General features: G+C 50.3%; 1 protein-coding gene across 2 annotated transcripts in view; it reads left to right on the top strand.

Annotated features, from left to right (window-relative positions):
* Window positions 1-12,975: 12,975 nt before the first annotated feature.
* LIMD1 (LIM domain containing 1) overlaps window positions 12,976-16,792 on the top strand; it is a gene marked incomplete at its 5' end in the record, with an annotated part of 45,470 nt that continues 41,653 nt past the window's right edge. For both annotated transcript variants that reach the window (XM_084247502.1, XM_084247501.1), the window contains one exon: window positions 12,976-14,362. In XM_084247502.1, the coding sequence (XP_084103628.1) occupies window positions 12,976-14,362 (1,387 nt within the window). The remainder of the gene's footprint in view (window positions 14,363-16,792) is intronic.

The raw sequence follows: 16,792 nt of genomic DNA, 5'->3' as shown, positions 1-16,792 counted from the left end.
TCTGTTGTTCTTGATTCTTCTTCAGACCTGGCCTTTAATCTGAGGTGACTTCCCTATAGCTTGAAGAATTTCATTTAGTGTATCATGTACTAGTTCTGTTGGCAGGTAATTCTCTTGTTTTCTTTGTTCCTATTTGTTTGGGGAAAAAAATTTCCCTATTTTTCACTGGATATAGACTTGGTTGAAGACGTTTTTCTTTCAACATTTTAGATGGTATTCTATTGATTTCTGGTTTTCATTGTTTCTGATGAAACAATTCATCATTCTTTTTGTTGTTCCATGGAAGATATTTTCTTTAGCTACTTTTAATATTTTATCTTTAGCTCTATATGTCAGTTGTTTGAGTGAGACATACCTAGATGTGATTTTCTTTGGATATCATGAGATTCCTGGATCTACAGTTGACATCTTTCATCAATTTTGGAAAATTCTCAGCCATTAAATTTTAAGTTTTTCTTTCCCATTTTTTTCCTATTCTCTCTTTCTGAGAAGAGAGAACTTATGTTAGAACTTAAGTCAGACCATTTGATATTATCTCACAGTCCTCCGAACCTCAGTTCTATTCTCTCTCTCTCCCCTGCTCCCTCTACCTATATATCTTTCATAAGTTCATGGCCAGTTGTAAGAAATAATACAGACAGATCCTGTACCCTTTTCCAGTTTCCCCCAGTGATCACATCTCATAGAACTATACCATAATCTCATAACCAGGATAATGACATTAATATAATCTACTGATATTCTTCGGATTTTCTTAGTTTTACTTGTACTAACCTGGCACAAATGTGTCCAGGCACTCAGCCCATGTAATTTGATGACAGATGTAGGTTCATTTATTCACCACCACAGTCAAGATACAGAACAGTTCTATCACTATAGAGATCCTTGTGTTGCCTTTATAACCACCACCACTTCCCTACCCCATCCTCATCCTGTCCCTAACCCCTGGCAACCATGAATCTGTTTTCCCTCTCCATAATTTTATCATTTCAAGACTATTACATAAAAGGAATAACATGGTATGTGACCTTTGGAATTAGCTTTTCTTACTCAGTATAATTCCCTGGAAATCCATCCAAGTTATCCTATGTATCAATAGTTTATCACAGCTTTTTCTGACTTAGTATGCAGATACTATTGTTTATTTAGCCAACCACCCATGGAAGGGTATCCAGTGTGTGGCTATAACCGATAAAGCTGCTATGAACATTTATTCGTGTGTAGGTTTTTGTGTGAACATGTTTTCATTTTGATTCCAGGAAAGACTGAAGGGGGCCCAGGGTCCCCACACTGTTGAAACCCCTGTTGCCCTTTGTGAGAGTTCATGCCCACCCACACACATAAAAACAATGTAGTGAAACTCTGTGTGCCCAGAGATTTTTAAACATTCAAAGGGAATAGAGAGAGGGAGAAGAAGAGTAGGAGAGAGATTTCAAAATATGGACTCTTGATCAACTGAAATCAACCATACCCTCGTGGGCAGACATTTAGCCATAGGCAGGTCCCAAAAGAAAAGCAGCCAACACCCAAGAGCAGAGTCCCCAGGAGAATGAATCCAAAGCAAATTTCTAGCAGGAAAAAACAAGCAAGAGATTACACAAGGGCCAGAAGTTTGGGAGAGGAGGAGGGGACCAAAGTTCAAATCTATAAGGTCAGGATGGTGGCGGCCATAGCCTCTCAAGAGAGGATTGTCCCAACCACCAAGCACCATAGCCAGGAAAAGAGCAGCAGGCAGGAGCCAGCTGAAGGAACACACGTGGGGCCTGACCAGAGCAGGAGCAGAAGTGCCCAGGTGCCTCCTAGCCCTGCCTCTTGAAGACTACCGAGGGGTTCTTCTCTGCCACTAGGTTTCAGCTGTTCCCCTTTCAAGATATCAGGGGGTGGAGCTGCCAGGCTCAGCTTGCTTCCGGAGCCCCCAACTGTCTTCATTCGAGAAGTCACTGGGCCCTGAGTGGTGAGACTCACTGTCTCTTACAATGTCTCTGGGGTAGATGCCCAAGAGTGCAGTTGCTGGGTCAGATGGTAATTATATATTTACTGGCATGCTTTTTTGTTCACTGATTCTTCTTTGTGCAGTTTGCCTGAAAGCCAAACTCTGATCCATGAGGAATGTCTTTGCAAGGGAGTTTGAGATGGTCACCAGGGGTCAGTAGGTCCCACCGGCTCCCTGAATGGTGGCAGTCCTGGGAGAACACGCAGGGAAGGACTATGAGGGATATGGAGGGCATCACATTTCCAAGTACGAGGAGGTGCCGGGCAGTCTAGGTGACCTGAGTTCAAGGTGCTTGACTTTCCAAGCAGGGTGTTTTCTCAGCAATCAGCAGATGTTTGTTTTTGATGCCACTATCACCTTCACGGGGGCACAGAGAATTTTATTAGAGATGGCCCACAATCAGTTTTCCAAGTTTCCAGGACTGAAGGTGGAGCCAGTTAATGGTTAATCACAAGGAGGGGAGAGGGATAGAGAAAACAAAGGGTGGTTACAGCTAATTACACTTACTACTAATTTTTAGTCTAGGGGAGTTTTTTGTTATTGTGAAATGGCAGGGAATTCTTCACCTCAGATACTGTATGTTTTAATTCAAAATTTTTCATTTTGAGTTTTCATTTCTCTATTAGATATTTCTATGTTTTCCTATCTTTTTCTGTAAACACTTTAACATGTTTAAATAGTTATTTTAAATTCTTTGCGTGCATCCCTACATCTGGGTTATTTGTGGGTCTTCTTCTATTGATTGTTTTTTTGCTGATGGAAGATCACGTTTCTGTTTCTTCAGATCTTGTCTTTTCTTTAAGTGTATGCCAGACATAAGAAAAAAGCATAGTAGAGAATGAGAGGTAAACTATTCCCTCCAGAAAGGACTTGCCCTCTCTTCTGTCAGGAAGCAAGAGAGTTGAGCTTTGTGGGAGCTCAGTTATAACTTCGGTAGTTTCAGTTTGTGTGATTTCAAGTCTGAGTCAGTACAAGGCCTCCCCCTCCCATAAAATAGTCTCTGAACAGGTAGTCAAGGACATCTGACAATTAAGAAGTTTTCTGTGAAGAAATCTACTGGATTTCTGAAGGACATTGTTTTTCACCAGATCCACCACTGTCCATCTACGAGACTTCTGCAATGTGATTTATATGAAATTTATGTATTTGGTTATTCAGATGACCAAGATAAATTTCTCATCCACACTGGGCCTTCACCCACAGCTCCTATCTCACAGCTCCCAGATTTGGAACTTCCTGAGCTATTAGAGCAATGGGAGCATCTTTTGTCATATTTGGCCTCTTGTCCTTTGTTTCCTGAGAAAGCTTCAGGATTGAGTTGAGATCTTGGACAACGTGCTGGTATCTCAGAATTATTCATCCCCTTAAATGAGGACCAGGGGGCCTCCCCGGTGGCGCAGCGGTTGAGCGCTGGGTTGCGAAGCTGCCTGCGGCCTCTGCGGCGCCGGTTCGATCCCCGGCTGCTCCCCGGCCACCGGAGGAGGGTCGCACATGGCGCTCAGATTCTCCTGCCGCCCGCTGCTCCCCTCAGCAGTGTACTTCGGTCCTTCTGCCTGCTCTGCTCCCCGCTCTGGCTCTGGTGAATTCTCTCACCCTCCCGCTCTTCTGACTGTACCCAGTGCTTGTATAAACAAAACAAACAAACAAACCAGCAAACAAATAAATAAAGCATGCCTCTATAAAAAAAAAATAAAATAAATAGATAAATGAGGACCAGGGACACAACAACAGAGCTTCTCTCCAGGAAGCCTTCCAGAACCTCTGGGCCAAGTTAAGTTTCTTTCACCACCTGTACTACCTACATTTCCTCCTTGCTTTTGCCACATGTCTGCAGAATGACCTGGGTTTTTTATGTCTTCTGTCTCCTCGCGCCCCACTCACCACTATGCTCCTTAAGAACAGGGACTGTGTGTCTTCCTTCTGTTTCCCATCAATATATAATGGTTGCTATTTGGGTCAGGGCTAATATATAAAAACTGTTGAAAGAACAAACAAATTTCTGGAGGAGTGTAATAACCGAGGGGTAAGGGGTCAACCTAGCATTTAGAACAGGGTTTTTCACTGCAGTTGAGCCCTGAGCAGAAAGGTTCTTGACCAATACACCTTGTTCTGATAAGGAGACAGCAAAATGATTATAGGTATGGAAACAATATTGACCTTGTGTGGCAGGTTCTGAAGATGGAGGAGAACCATATGTGGAGCATTTTATGCATATCCAGGTGAAACTAAGGCTTGCTCAAAGAAATGTAGACACTGTCTTCCCATCAGAGAAGGACTGGATAAGAGTGGTGTGAGTGGCAGGTGACCCAGAGACTGCCTTCCTCACCGGTGGTACTTTGCCACCTGCCTGCCCAGTTTCACTTTGTAAACTCATCTCCAATACTATTCCCATCTGTACACAGTGCCAGAGCCACAAGCCACACATGATGAAAATGAGGGTGCGTAGGCCACCCGTTCTGCAGGGAGAAGATGGTCCTATGTGTCTTCCTGGCACGGGAGACAGAGCAGCTGGGGCGAGATGGTGCCCGCATGAAATATAAGACATTGACTTTGACTTCTATTTGGGAGAAGCAGAGGGTAATTGGGGTCTGATGGAAATCTCTGATCAGAGGTCCAGCGGGCGGCAGGCAGCTATAACCTAGAAGGTGAGGCGACCCCTGCAGAGGAGACAGCACGGGCAGGTGCCAGGCAACAGGAAAATGGTTAGCATCTTTGAGAAACTGAAAGAGTGACGAGGAAACAGTGCTTGAGGGCAGGGGCCTGTGGAACGGGCAGAGGATTCTGGCTTCTTATGCCCTTTCATGGAAGAGGAGAGCAGGAAGGGCCTGCTGAGTCAGGTTGACTCACTCGGTGACCCTCCGCAGGGGGCTGGCTTCTCCCTGCTTGCACTCTCCACACACCCCTCCTAGGTTCCTGCTGTCTGGACAAGGCAGAGACACCGACACAAGAGTGGAGAGCTCTCTGAGATCCAGGCAGCCCTGAAAGTGATGAGCCCCATAGACTGTTGAGTTATAAAAACTGCCCCAAAGTAAGGTTTATTGGGCTCTTACTGAGCCACACGGCCCTCTTTAGCTCATGGACTTTACAGGTGAGGACGCTTCAAGGACAGAGGGCTGCTCCCCGAGCTCTGCTTCCCTTCATTTCCCTCTCAGTTTGGAATGCAGATGTGTCCTGTTTTTGATATAGACTCAGCGTGAGGTCTGCACCAACACAACCGAAGGAGGGCTGGGTGGGCGTGTGATCAGCCAAGGCGACCCACCAGGCCCCTGGAGATGACAACATGGCTGTTCATTCAAACTCCTTTCTTGCTCCCCATTGGAAAATTCATTTCTAAGGATGACCACCTGGGGTGAAGATTTAGCCAGGAGTATTTCTCGCTGAATTTAGAATAAACCCAGAACCCCCAAGGGGCCCTAAGAGGCTGTCCCTCTCCCAGCCGGGAGCTCTTCTCTGTCCCAAGCCCCACCCTCCGGCATTGCCCCAGCCCTGTGCCTCGGTTCTCCCCCGCTGGCCTCCAGCAACTGCAGGTTTAAATGTCCCCTCATAGAGTCCTCCCTGCCTCCCCCACTCCTCACAAGCCTTGCCCCTTCAGCCTTCAGACATAAGTTGCTTTCTTTTCTGACACTTTTTACAGCCTGATTCTCTATCCATTTGTGCAATCCTTTGATGTGCCTCGGTCTCCCTTAGTTCCAGGGCAGCCCAGTGGCAGCGAGTAAATGTGTTTTCTTTCCCAGGCATCGCCGGCATCAGCAAAGGGTCTGGCAAAGAGCCCATGTGCTAGCTAAATATGTGTTGAATGAATGAGTGAAATGTCATTATAATGCTTTTCCAGATCTCCCTCACTGGGGAGTCTGAACACTCACGAAAGGGCTGGCTGAAGGAGGCTGAAAAGCGGCCAAGTGCCATTTTTGCCACTGTGCTGGAGTCCTGTGTGCGTTTCCTGGGGCTGCCATAACCAAGTCCCATGGACCAAGTGCTTAAAACAATAGAAATTGATTCTCTCACAGTTCTGGAGGCCAGAGGTCCAAGTTCAACGTCAACTGGGCCACACACTCTGAAAGCTCTAGGGGGAAATCCTTCCTTGCCTCTCTCTGGCTTTGGGGGTGGTGGGCAGACTGTGACATTCCTTGCCTTTGGCTGCATGACTGTTTCATGAGCTGCTGTGTTTCTGTGTCTCTTCCCATAAGGACAGCTGTCGTGGCTTTGGGCACACCCTGCTCCAGGATGACCTCAACTAATTACATCAGCAACTCCCTTTCCAAATAAGGGCACATCCTTGTTTCCAGGAAGGACAGGCATTTGGGGGACACTCTCCACCTAGTTCTCTTTTCTGTCTGAAATCTCTAGCTTGCTTTCACCGTGTTCCACTCGCTCCAGACCCGTGCTCTCCTTTGAGACAAGATCTGCTAAACTAGTGAGTGGCAAGAGGACTTTTTAACCCATGGAGAAAAGTGAAGTACCAGTTTCTTAGTAAATGGTAAAATGACCCAACTATTCCACTTCTTTCCCTTTCCCAGTGATCTACTGTTGTGGCACCCAGAACGCCTGGTCTATAGATGTCACATCCCCCAATAAACAAAAAGAGGAACTTCCAAGCACACCCCAGTGACCTTTATGTTTTCTGATGTGAAGTCACATGTTGACTTGCACTTGAACATGGCAATCACCAGCTCAATGAGGCACCCACGAGGCACAGAGTTACTCAGGTGGACCGCGATTAAACAGGCTGAGGCTCAGTGTCAGCACTCCCAGCAGGCACCACAAAGGCAAGGGGATGCAATGTCTCTTCAGAAGGGGACAAAGTGATGACCCCAACTGTACACAAGCACTGGCACAAGACTGGCCTTGCCCTCCAGGCAATGAACACCAAGGCTGTCTGCTGAACTCCTATCAATTTCTGGAAACTGTAGGTATGATCATTTGGGTCTTCTGGGAAGCAAATACTGTGATGGGAATAGACATGCCAGGGATATTCACGGGAAAAATACCTGAGCAGGAGGAGGGGGAAGGAGGAAGTCAGGCGAACCCTCAGACCACAATGCGGGAAGTGAGGGTAGGAAGTGGGGGAGGCCTTAGATTGCTGTCCAAAGGAGTCCTGGGGTCACAGTGGCCTGTGGGAGGAGGGGGAGATCTCCCAAGAACAAGCCTGCCTTAGTGTCGCAGCCGTCATCAGCTCCGGGCTGGGAGAAGGCCATGGAGGTGGACTCAGCACACCAGGGTTCACAGTGTGGCATCCGGGATATCAGGCAACTGTACTCCTTACAGCAGAGATCAGAGGGCCAGTGGGTCAAAAGGGCCATAGCCTAATCCTCTCCCAGCCCTCCTGTTACCTCAGGCCTGTTCCCAAGTTGGGGGGGAGCTTCAGGAGCGAGGCTGCTATCCCCCCACCCCCCGCCCCCGGGCCTCCCTGCTCACCTGCCCCACAGTTGTGTGAGTTTCAGTGGGGAACTTTAACATGAGTGAGGACTGGATGTTCTCAGAAGAAATCAAACCGTGAAATCACTTTTGACACAAAAGCTCCGTTTATTTTGACAAAAAAATTAGTGCTCCAACCAGCCCTCTGATGTTTTGGGTACACCGTGGACCCTATTATGTAGTGTGGTCTATCTTTGGCTCAAATTGTTTCCATGTTTTGGGTGGTTTTATGTTTTGTTTTTTGTTTTCAACATGCTTAAAAGATTGTGAGCATTTTGTATTCCCCAGTATTTTTCATTTTGGGTTCCCCCAGAGATTGTGCCAAATTGACCAAAGATGACACATAGCTGTGGCCTCAGGGCTCCATTTTTATCTCCTAAAAGGTTGAGGTTTAAAGACAGGGAGGGGAGTGGGTGCGAAGATGTCAGCAGATGTGAAATCAGGCAGACAAAAATAAACAGGGCGGTCTTGCTTCCTCTCCCAGGGCTCACAATCCAGCCGCCGGTTACATCTCCTCCCAGGTAGCAGATGAGGAACTGGCCCACGCCCAGATCCTTACTTCACAGTTTCTCTAACAATTCTCTAACAATTTCTCCTCAGGTTGCCCTGAAACTGTGAGGTGCCTCTTTCACAGCTCACCCCCCCAACCATGTGGATTAATGACAGTGTCACAGATACTTTTTGAAGTTGCTTTACACATGTAGCACTAATGTCCCCAAGTCCTCTGGCATTCTGGAGTTCTCTACTACTTTATTACCCCAGTAAAATAAATCCAGCCCCCCATTCGTTGATTGGGGAAAGTCATGGCATCGGGTGTAACTGGTCTTAGAATCAAAAGCCTTCAAGATGAGACACAAATCTTTTGAGAGCATTGCTTTTGTGGAAGGTTATTTAAGGGAACAATATTATTATGGTAAGGCTTATGAACATCATTACCCACTGTAGCCAAAACTGAAAGTCGCCCACAGGTAGGCGACTGGTTTCAGCAGCCATGGCATACCTCTACCATAAGCCATGTTTTAGGCTAATGGCTCTTAACATTTTTGGACTCCTCAGAGGATATGAGAAAAACCACCAGCCCTCTCTCTTGGAAAATATACATTATGTACTTTTTTTGCAAAATTTAGCACATCGTTTCAGGAAACTTATGGGTGCCCTGATGCTCAAGCACATGTCCTTGTTTTGAAAGAATTACTTAATGAAATGTGCCATTGTACTCAGTGACACAGATGAAGTAGAAAGAAGACCACCAAGCAGTATGTACAAGATGATCAAATTTTGTAAAACAAATCTAATTTACATACACACATGTATCTGTACATCCATACGGACGGCTCTCATGGAGACACACAATTCAGATCTTTCAAGAGGAAAGTTGGAGGTGGCATGGGGAGCATAGTGAGCTGAGAGCCCCCAGCTGCAGCAGGGAAGCTGAGGTCACTCTCTCCTGGAAGCCCCCAGTCAATGACTGAGCACGGTGGACACCAGGGTTGTCACTTCTGCCTAGCAAAGGGCTCTACCAGTCTGTGCTGGGGCTCCAAGTTGGGGTGATCAAAGTTCCTAGAGGAGGCCTTCATGGTGGCACAAAAGGTTAAGCACAGCACAGCACTGTGAGGCTATCCGCAGTCTCTGCAGCACAAGTTTGATCCCCGGCCGGGGCACTAGTCCACATGGCGCAGCAGACCTCTCCTGTCTCGCCCACTGCTCCCCGCAGCAGTGTTTTCAGTCTGTCTGACTGTTCTGCTCCCCACTCTGTATCTGGTGAATTATCTCACCCTCCCGTGCCTCTGGCTGTACCCCGGTTCTTGTATAAATAAATAAATCTTAAAAGAGAGAGAGAACTATTACCCTCAAAAAGAATGGGCCATGTGCATGTGAACTTATGTCCAAGAGCACTTTTGAGTGCAAAAAGCAAGGGCAGTGCTCGTCTACTTGCTGTGTTTAAAAACACATGCGTGCCTTGTGCTTTGCACTGTGACAGCAGTTGTCTCTGGAGGGGCTCCTATGGCTGGGACTCAGGGTGGGGGGGCCGCCTTAATCTCACTGTGTGCTTGTTTGCACCTTTTGAGTTTAAACCATATACAAGTGCATTTTTTGGAAGAGTAAGCAGAGATTGGAGCTGACTCAGAAGCCAGCACTGCAGTTCATTTTGTCCCGTTAAACATTTTTTGCTGCTCTCCATGCAGATGGCCGGGTTGGATCAGGGCCAGCGGGCCACCTCCCTCCCCTGTGGGTGTGTGGGGAGCCACGTGGGGCCCTGTGGTAGGCACATGCCTCCAGCTGGGTCTTCCTGTGTGGCAGAAGGGCCAGGGTGTGGGGCTGAGACTGTGAAGAGCCATCCCAGTGTCCTGGCAATGTCAGCGTGCACCGCGCTAGGTCATGGTCTAGGATCTGGGTCTGGCCTGGGCTGCTTTCCAGGGCAGAGAATCACGACACAAAGGCTCATTGTAAACACCACGAAAAGGCCTTCATCGAAGCTGCTTCTCTCCATTCACGGGGCAATTCCACAGTGAAACTTGGGACCAGAGCAGCCAAGGTTCAGGAAACCGATTTGGAGGGGCAAGCGTTTCCTGGCTTGCTCTAGGCATCAGTGGGATGGAAAGAGCCCAGAGGACCCTAGGTTAATTCTTCATCCATCTGCTTGGCTGAAATATAAAGACTCTTTTCAGAGCTCCCCCTGAAGTGGCTCTTCAGCTTTGGGACACACACTGCATTGTGTGGGGGACATTCCCTGTAGCCAAGCAAATACGATAGAAAGGCCCTTTCAGTTAACTGCAAAATAAGCAGGGTTCTGTCCAAAGACAGGGGCCCTTTGCCTCATGGGCCCCCTGGGAATCCATAGCTGGCTGACACTGTTTACTGCCTAGAGGCTATTGGATGAAGGCTTTTCAAATTCCTTCAGTAAATGATTCTTTTACACTTATATAAAAAACATATACATATGTATGCAAACATGTTAAGTCAAATATCCTTTACATTCAAACACATGCATTCACGTTTTTATTTAGCTATACTCTTGACTAAGATATATATGATGTCGATCAAAGATGTGTAGTGACTTACAAAGTTACAGGAATAATAATACAGCCTCCTTTCCTTGTTTCCCCAAATCTGGGTCACCATTAACTTCAATTAATTTTTTTGACCTATAGCTGGTAACACCTATAATTCCTTTTCTTTTCTTTTAAAAAAATTTTTTTTTAAGATTTATTTATTCATGCATACAAGAACCAGGGTACAGGCCAGATGCGCGGGAGGGTGAGAGGATTCACCAAAGACAGAGTGAGGAACAGAACAGACAGATTGACTGAAATACACTGCTGAGGGGTGCATCGGGCAAGACAGGAGAGGTCTGCTGTGCCGTGTGGGTTGCTCTCTGGCCGGCTGGGGATTGAACTCATGCTGCAGAGGCTGTGGACAGCTTCACAGTGCTGCGCTCAACCGCCTGGGCCACCAGGGGAGGCCCTATATTTCCTTTCCTGATGTGACTCATTCATTCATTTATCAAGCATTTGGGGAAGCCCTGTCATGTGCCAGGCACTTTTTCAGGCTATAGCAATGAACAAAATGGGTGAAGAAGTTTAAATTCTAGTGAGAAGACAGGGCATTCGCTGTGGTGTCAGTTAGAGGTGGGGAGCGAGAGAGGGGTATCCAGGAGGACTTCCTGGGGTAATGACTGTTGAGTAGAAACCTGAGGATAGCGGGAGTTCTTGGATGTTAGGGGAATAGGTTCTAGGCAGAAGAAATGGCAACTCCCTTGCCCACTTTAGTTACACTGTACTTACTTGGCAAAAACCTGCTCCCCACACCCACATTTGTGCAGCTGAAACCTGGCTAGAGAGACGCATGCCACTGTGTTGGCTAGCCCAATCGAAAGTGATGGGGGTGTGTGAAGGGGGAGGCAAGATCAAGGATGATGGGTCTAGGTGGCTGCCAAGCTAGGGTGGAAAGAATAATTTGCACAAGAGGACCTGGCTGGTGTCTGTGGCTCCTGCACCAGGGTCCCAGCTGTTAGAACTGAACCCCTACGAATTGGCTCTGGGTTTGCTAGACTTTGCACAGGGATGGCCATGTGTTCTAGCACTTTGTCAGCTCCATCCCCAATACTAGGAGGGGGTCAGGCCAAGAGGGCTGCAGCCTTCTACTGAGAGATGTCCTCACCCCTGGGTCACTAATCCCCATAGGAATAACGAGCCACCAAAGCAAGAGATTTTATTGTTTCACTAAGGACCTCAAATGCGTGCGCTCTGGGGAACAACAGGACTTTGTCCTGTCCCCCTTTCTGAGGACTTGGTCTCCTGAGCACGCTTCGCAGATCCGTCCCCCTCCGTGTCTTAGTCTCCCTACCTGTCAAAGAGAGCGCAGGCCCAGCCTGCGGGTGACACCCCGGTGCTCAATCCTGCACCTTAGGCGAGCCGGGCAGCTGGCTAGTCTGGGCAGAGGCTGCCTCGAGCGGCAGCGGGAAAATGAGGCCGGGTGGGGCGAGGGGTGCGTGGCGTCCAGACTCCCGCAAACTCCACGCCGCCCGTCTGGGGCCCACCGGCTGCCAGGCCGCCCCGCAGCGAGCTCGCGCGCAGACCCCCAGCCCCGCGCTGCCCGGGGCGGGGCCCGACGGAGGTCCGGGGCCGGTTTGGGATTCGCGTCCTGACGGTGGCGAGGGGAACCCCCGCGTCTTTCCCGTGCTGTGGCGCGGGAGCCGCCTGCGGGACCGGCCGGGTCCCCCCGCCCGGCCGGGGGCCGGCCCGCCGTGTCACCCCGCCCGGCGCCGGCCGCGCCCCCGCGCCGGAGTCCCCGCCCCCGCCGGGCCCCGCCCCTCCCGGAGCCCCCGCCCCCGCCGGGCCCCGCCCCCTCCCGGAGCCCCCGCCCCCTCGCAGGCGCGGAACGTGCCCGGTCGACTCCGCGCGGCGGGGCCGGCGTTGGGCGCCCTCACTTCCGCGTCCCGCCGCCCTCCGACCCGCGCGCGCCCGGCCGCCGCCGCCATCGGACAATGGACGGCCCGCGCCGGCTGCCGTGAACTTCCTGCCGCGGCCGCCGGCCCGCGCGCCCTCTCCGCGTCGCCGGATCGCAGCTCGGGGCCCGGAGCCGCGCGGAGGACCCAGCGCCCGGGCTGCCTGCGCCGCGGGCCGCGCCACGCCGGTGCCCCCGCGGGACGGGCGGGCGGCCTCGCCGCCGGGCGGCGGCTGCCTTGTTGTGGGTTTCCGAGTTTGGTTGCTTAAGGAGGATGTGATTTCCACCCCCTATTTCATTTTTCTTTTACGAATTGAGTAACAGAACTCTGCAGAGCAGGCGGGGACCCTGGAGCGCCACCAGCAGCCCTCCACGTGGACACACCGGCGGGGAGCGGGACTTGGACGCACACTTGGTCCAGTTGGCCTTGAGGCCTCAACTTCATCTGGACTCTTAAGACCTGGGGTCATGACTCTTAGGGTGGCCAGGTGGAAGGCTTTACCTGCCCCTGCCCCCGGCTGGACTTGACCCCCACCCTTGTCAGCAGCTTCCTTGCCCCACCCACCTGCCTACACATTCATACCTGGCACCTGGGCTAGGCCCAGACACTGGTCTGCATCATGGATAAGTATGATGACCTGGGCCTGGAGGCCAGTAAATTCATCGAGGACTTGAACATGTACGAGGCCTCCAAGGATGGACTCTTCCGAGTGGACAAGGGTGCAGGCAACAACCCGGAGTTTGAGGAAACACGCAGGGTGTTTGCCACCAAAATGGCCAAGATACACCTCCAGCAGCAGCAACAGCTCCTGCAGGAGGAGTCTCTGCCTAGAGGGGTCCGGGGCCCTGTCAACGGTGGGGGCCGCCCAGGAGCACAGCCTCACCGGGAAGCTGGTGTCTGCAGCAAGCAGACCATGGATGGTGCAGCCAAGCCCCCGCTTGCGGCTTCGACAGTGGTTCCTGGGACATCCACCTCTGTTGCCTCTGGGCAGCCCTTGTACCTACCCCAGGAGCAGAGGGCCAGGCCATATGCCCGTAACATGAGGAATGGCAGCCAGGACTGTGGTTTGAAGGAAAGCCCAGCGAATTCTGAGATGCCTGCCTCCCATCGCCCCTGTGAGGATCCTTCCTGCCTTACCCATGGAGACTATTATGATAACCTCTCCGTGGCAAGCCCAAAGTGGGACGAACAACCGCGGATGTCCACCAGTATCAAACCAGGTGTAGGGGGTGGGTGGCCTCATGCCCCAGGGGGTGACCCACAACTGCCCAAACCCTCCAGGGACCATCAACTATACCAGCCACAGCTCTCCCTGAGCTCCAGCAGGTCATTTGAGAGAGGCCAAGATGGTGTTGGTGACCGCGGCAGTGAGAAGCCAGCAGGACTTTGGACCACAGCCTCCTCCCAGCGGGTGAGCCCAGGCCTTCCTTCTCCAGGCCCAGAGAATGGGGCCTTCTTGGGGCTGGCTCAGCCTCGAACCCCTTCTTTCTCAGCACCCGTGGCCCTGAGCTGCTCCAGTCAAGGAGTTCTTCCAAGAACAAACTCAGAGGTGGGGAGTGAGGTTTCAGGCATGATGCCCAAACCCACCGTGGAGCCTCCACCTTGGTTCCAGGATGGGCCCAAATCGTACCTTTCTAGTTCTACCCCAGCATCCTCACCAGCCAGCACAGACAATTTGCAGGCGGTCGCCGCCCCTGGCCTGGGTCCCAAGCCTGGCTGCACAGACCCTGGCATTGGTCCCAAGCTCAGCCCCACCGGCCTTGTCCATCCAGTGATGTCCACCCCGCCTGAGTTATCTTGTAAACAAGGTCCTTCTGGCTGGTCCCCTGATGGCAGCTTGGGGGCTGTGCTCCCAGAGAGCCCCAGCCCTCCCAGAGTGAGGCTGCCCTGCCAGACCCTCATCCCAGGCTCTGACCTCGGACTTTCAGCCGCTGAATTAAAATTAGAAGCCCTCACCCAGCGTCTGGAGCGTGAGATGGATGCTCACCCGAAGGCCGATTACTTTGGTAAGTGAGAGGTCGGTGGAGATGCCCTCCGTAGATTTTGGGGTTCCCGAGACGGAGAGATGTGTTCCCCATTAGGGAGGCTGTAGCTCTCCTTGAGTGCTGCCTGGGTTTGGTTTTGTTTGGTTTTTTGGCTTCCTCTTTTAGCTGCTTCTTCTTGATTGGGAAACTTGAAAGCATCCTTGCTCAGAAGCAGACCTTGCAGCTGGGATTACTCATATGTAAAGGGTGAAGTGGATTGGGATTGCTCATGACTGTGCTCAAAAAAGGAAGATCCTGTGATTTTGGATCTCAAGAGCTTCTGGTGTGATTTAGGACCTCTGGCAGAAGAAACTAGCCAGCTTTCTCAGGTCCTGGGCCCCGTGGGTGTCCCGTCATTAGTAATAGGCTGACTCTTTGAGGGCCAGTGATTGGATAGAGTATATTTCCACAGCAGTGTGTGTGTGTGTCTGCCTGCCTGCCGGTACTGTGTGTAGTTGAGACAGGTGAAACACAAGTTCTAGATCAGTGCTTCCCAAAGTACAGTCTCTGGACCAGCAGCAGTTCTTTGCTTGGGAGCTGGTTAGAAATGTGAACCTGGACTATGTCAGAAATTCTGGAGCAGAACCTGGCAGCAGCATTTTCACCAGCTAGCCAGGTGATCCTGACATTTGGGGAGATTTGAAACCTGTGGACTAGGTGTCTCCTAATTCCTACCCCCCTCCCCACCCCCACCCCCAGCTTCAGCCAGCAGCCAGGGAGCACCAACAGCCAGGACTCTCGAAAGGGTGGAAGATGCTCCTTACTGATTTTTCTCAAATTGGCAAGGCTTTTGTTTTATTTTCTTTTTTTAAACCACAAAGTCTTGGAGACTGCTGGCTTCAGCTTTTTTTTTTTCTCCACTGAGTTTGGAGACAGCAAGAGAGCAGCTCAGTTCTGTTGAGTAATGATGTAGTTAGTGGTCTCCTAGGGTGCTAACTAGAAAGACAGCCTATTTTTAGAAGATTCTGAGGGTTGTTTTTGGTCTTGTTCAGTGTTGAACTCTGAATAATTGGGGCCATGCTTTCCCCATCTGAGTCATGAGAACCGGTGGAAGCCGAATCTTTGGGGTTGCAGCTCTGCTCAGTGGAGGAGGGCAGGGGCAGGACAGGAAGACTCTGGAAAGAGAGGGTGATGGACTTGCTGCTCTCAGTCTGTCCTTACTCTCTGTGAACATACGATGTTGTCCCAGGTGCTTGGCAGGGATGGTTGGAAGCGCCCCTAGCAGCCTGTGTTCTTGTTCCTCCTGAGAACCTCTTAGGAAGCAGCTCTCACACCACTGGACGGGGGCCGGGGTGACTTTGTTGGTTTGAGTTTTAGAGCACGCAGCTCTATCTTACTGTGAACTGTCTCCTTTGCAAACCCTCTCCCCCTTTGAGAATGATACGCAAATGGAAATATTACTGTGGTTTTTAAAATGTGAACTTTTGTTTAATTTCAAGCTCATTCAACAATAAAGCAGCAGTTTTATTTTCTCAGGGAGGCAAGTTTAGACAGTGGATCAGAGGGGCGGTGTTAGCTAGCACCGTTCTTTCATTCAACATGTATTTGTTGAGCAACCACCTTGGGCCATGAGCTGTTCAAGGCCTGGGGGTACATAGTTAACGGGACAGACAGAAGCTGAGCAGACAGTGTGGTAGAAAGGCCAGGAGATGAAGAAAATAAACCAGTAAGTTCTAGGGAGAGAAATAGAGGCAGGGGTGGCCTGGAACCAAGGGGCAGGTGGGCTCCAAGGGAATTTCAATTTTAAGTCAAGTGCTCAGGAAAGATCCCCTGGAGAATGTGGCAGACTTGAAGGAGGGGAGGGAATGGACCCTGCATCTGCTTAGGGAAATGCAGGAGCAGAGGCCTGGGGACTGGGGTGGTGCTGGGCGCTATGCTCACCCTAATTCCTCGTGGCATCAACCCTAGGAAGCAGGTTCTGTCATTTGTCCATTTCACTGATGAGGAAACTGAAGCTCAGAAGCAGTAGGTGACTTTATCCGAATTCTCACAGGCGGTACTGGGTGTAGCAGGGGTTTGCACCCCCCTGTACAACTGCCACGCTACCCGGTCTCGCCCAGCTGCATCCTAACAGATGTGAAAACATCTTATTAAATATCGTTCATTAATTTTTATGTCTTTTTACATTGAGGTGAGATTCACATAACAAAAAGAACTCATGAAATAAGCAGTTGACTGCAGGGAGTACATTCATGATGTCGTACGAACACCAACTCTGTCTAGTTTCCAAGCATGTTCATCACCCCAAAGCTTTATGTACCCATAAAGCATTTGCTCCCCACTTCTTTCTCCCAAGCCCCTGGAAGCTACCCATCTGTGTTCTGCCTATGGATTTACATATTCTGAACATTTTTTTTTTTAAGATTTATTTTATTTATACAAGAGCTGGGGTACAGGCCAAAGGCGCAGGAG

This window comes from Talpa europaea (assembly GCF_964194135.1).
Source record: "Talpa europaea genome assembly, chromosome: 11".
Classification (NCBI taxonomy): Eukaryota; Metazoa; Chordata; class Mammalia; order Eulipotyphla; family Talpidae; genus Talpa; species Talpa europaea.
Note: the sequence above shows the minus strand (reverse complement) of the source record. Positions and strands in the feature narration are given on the sequence as shown.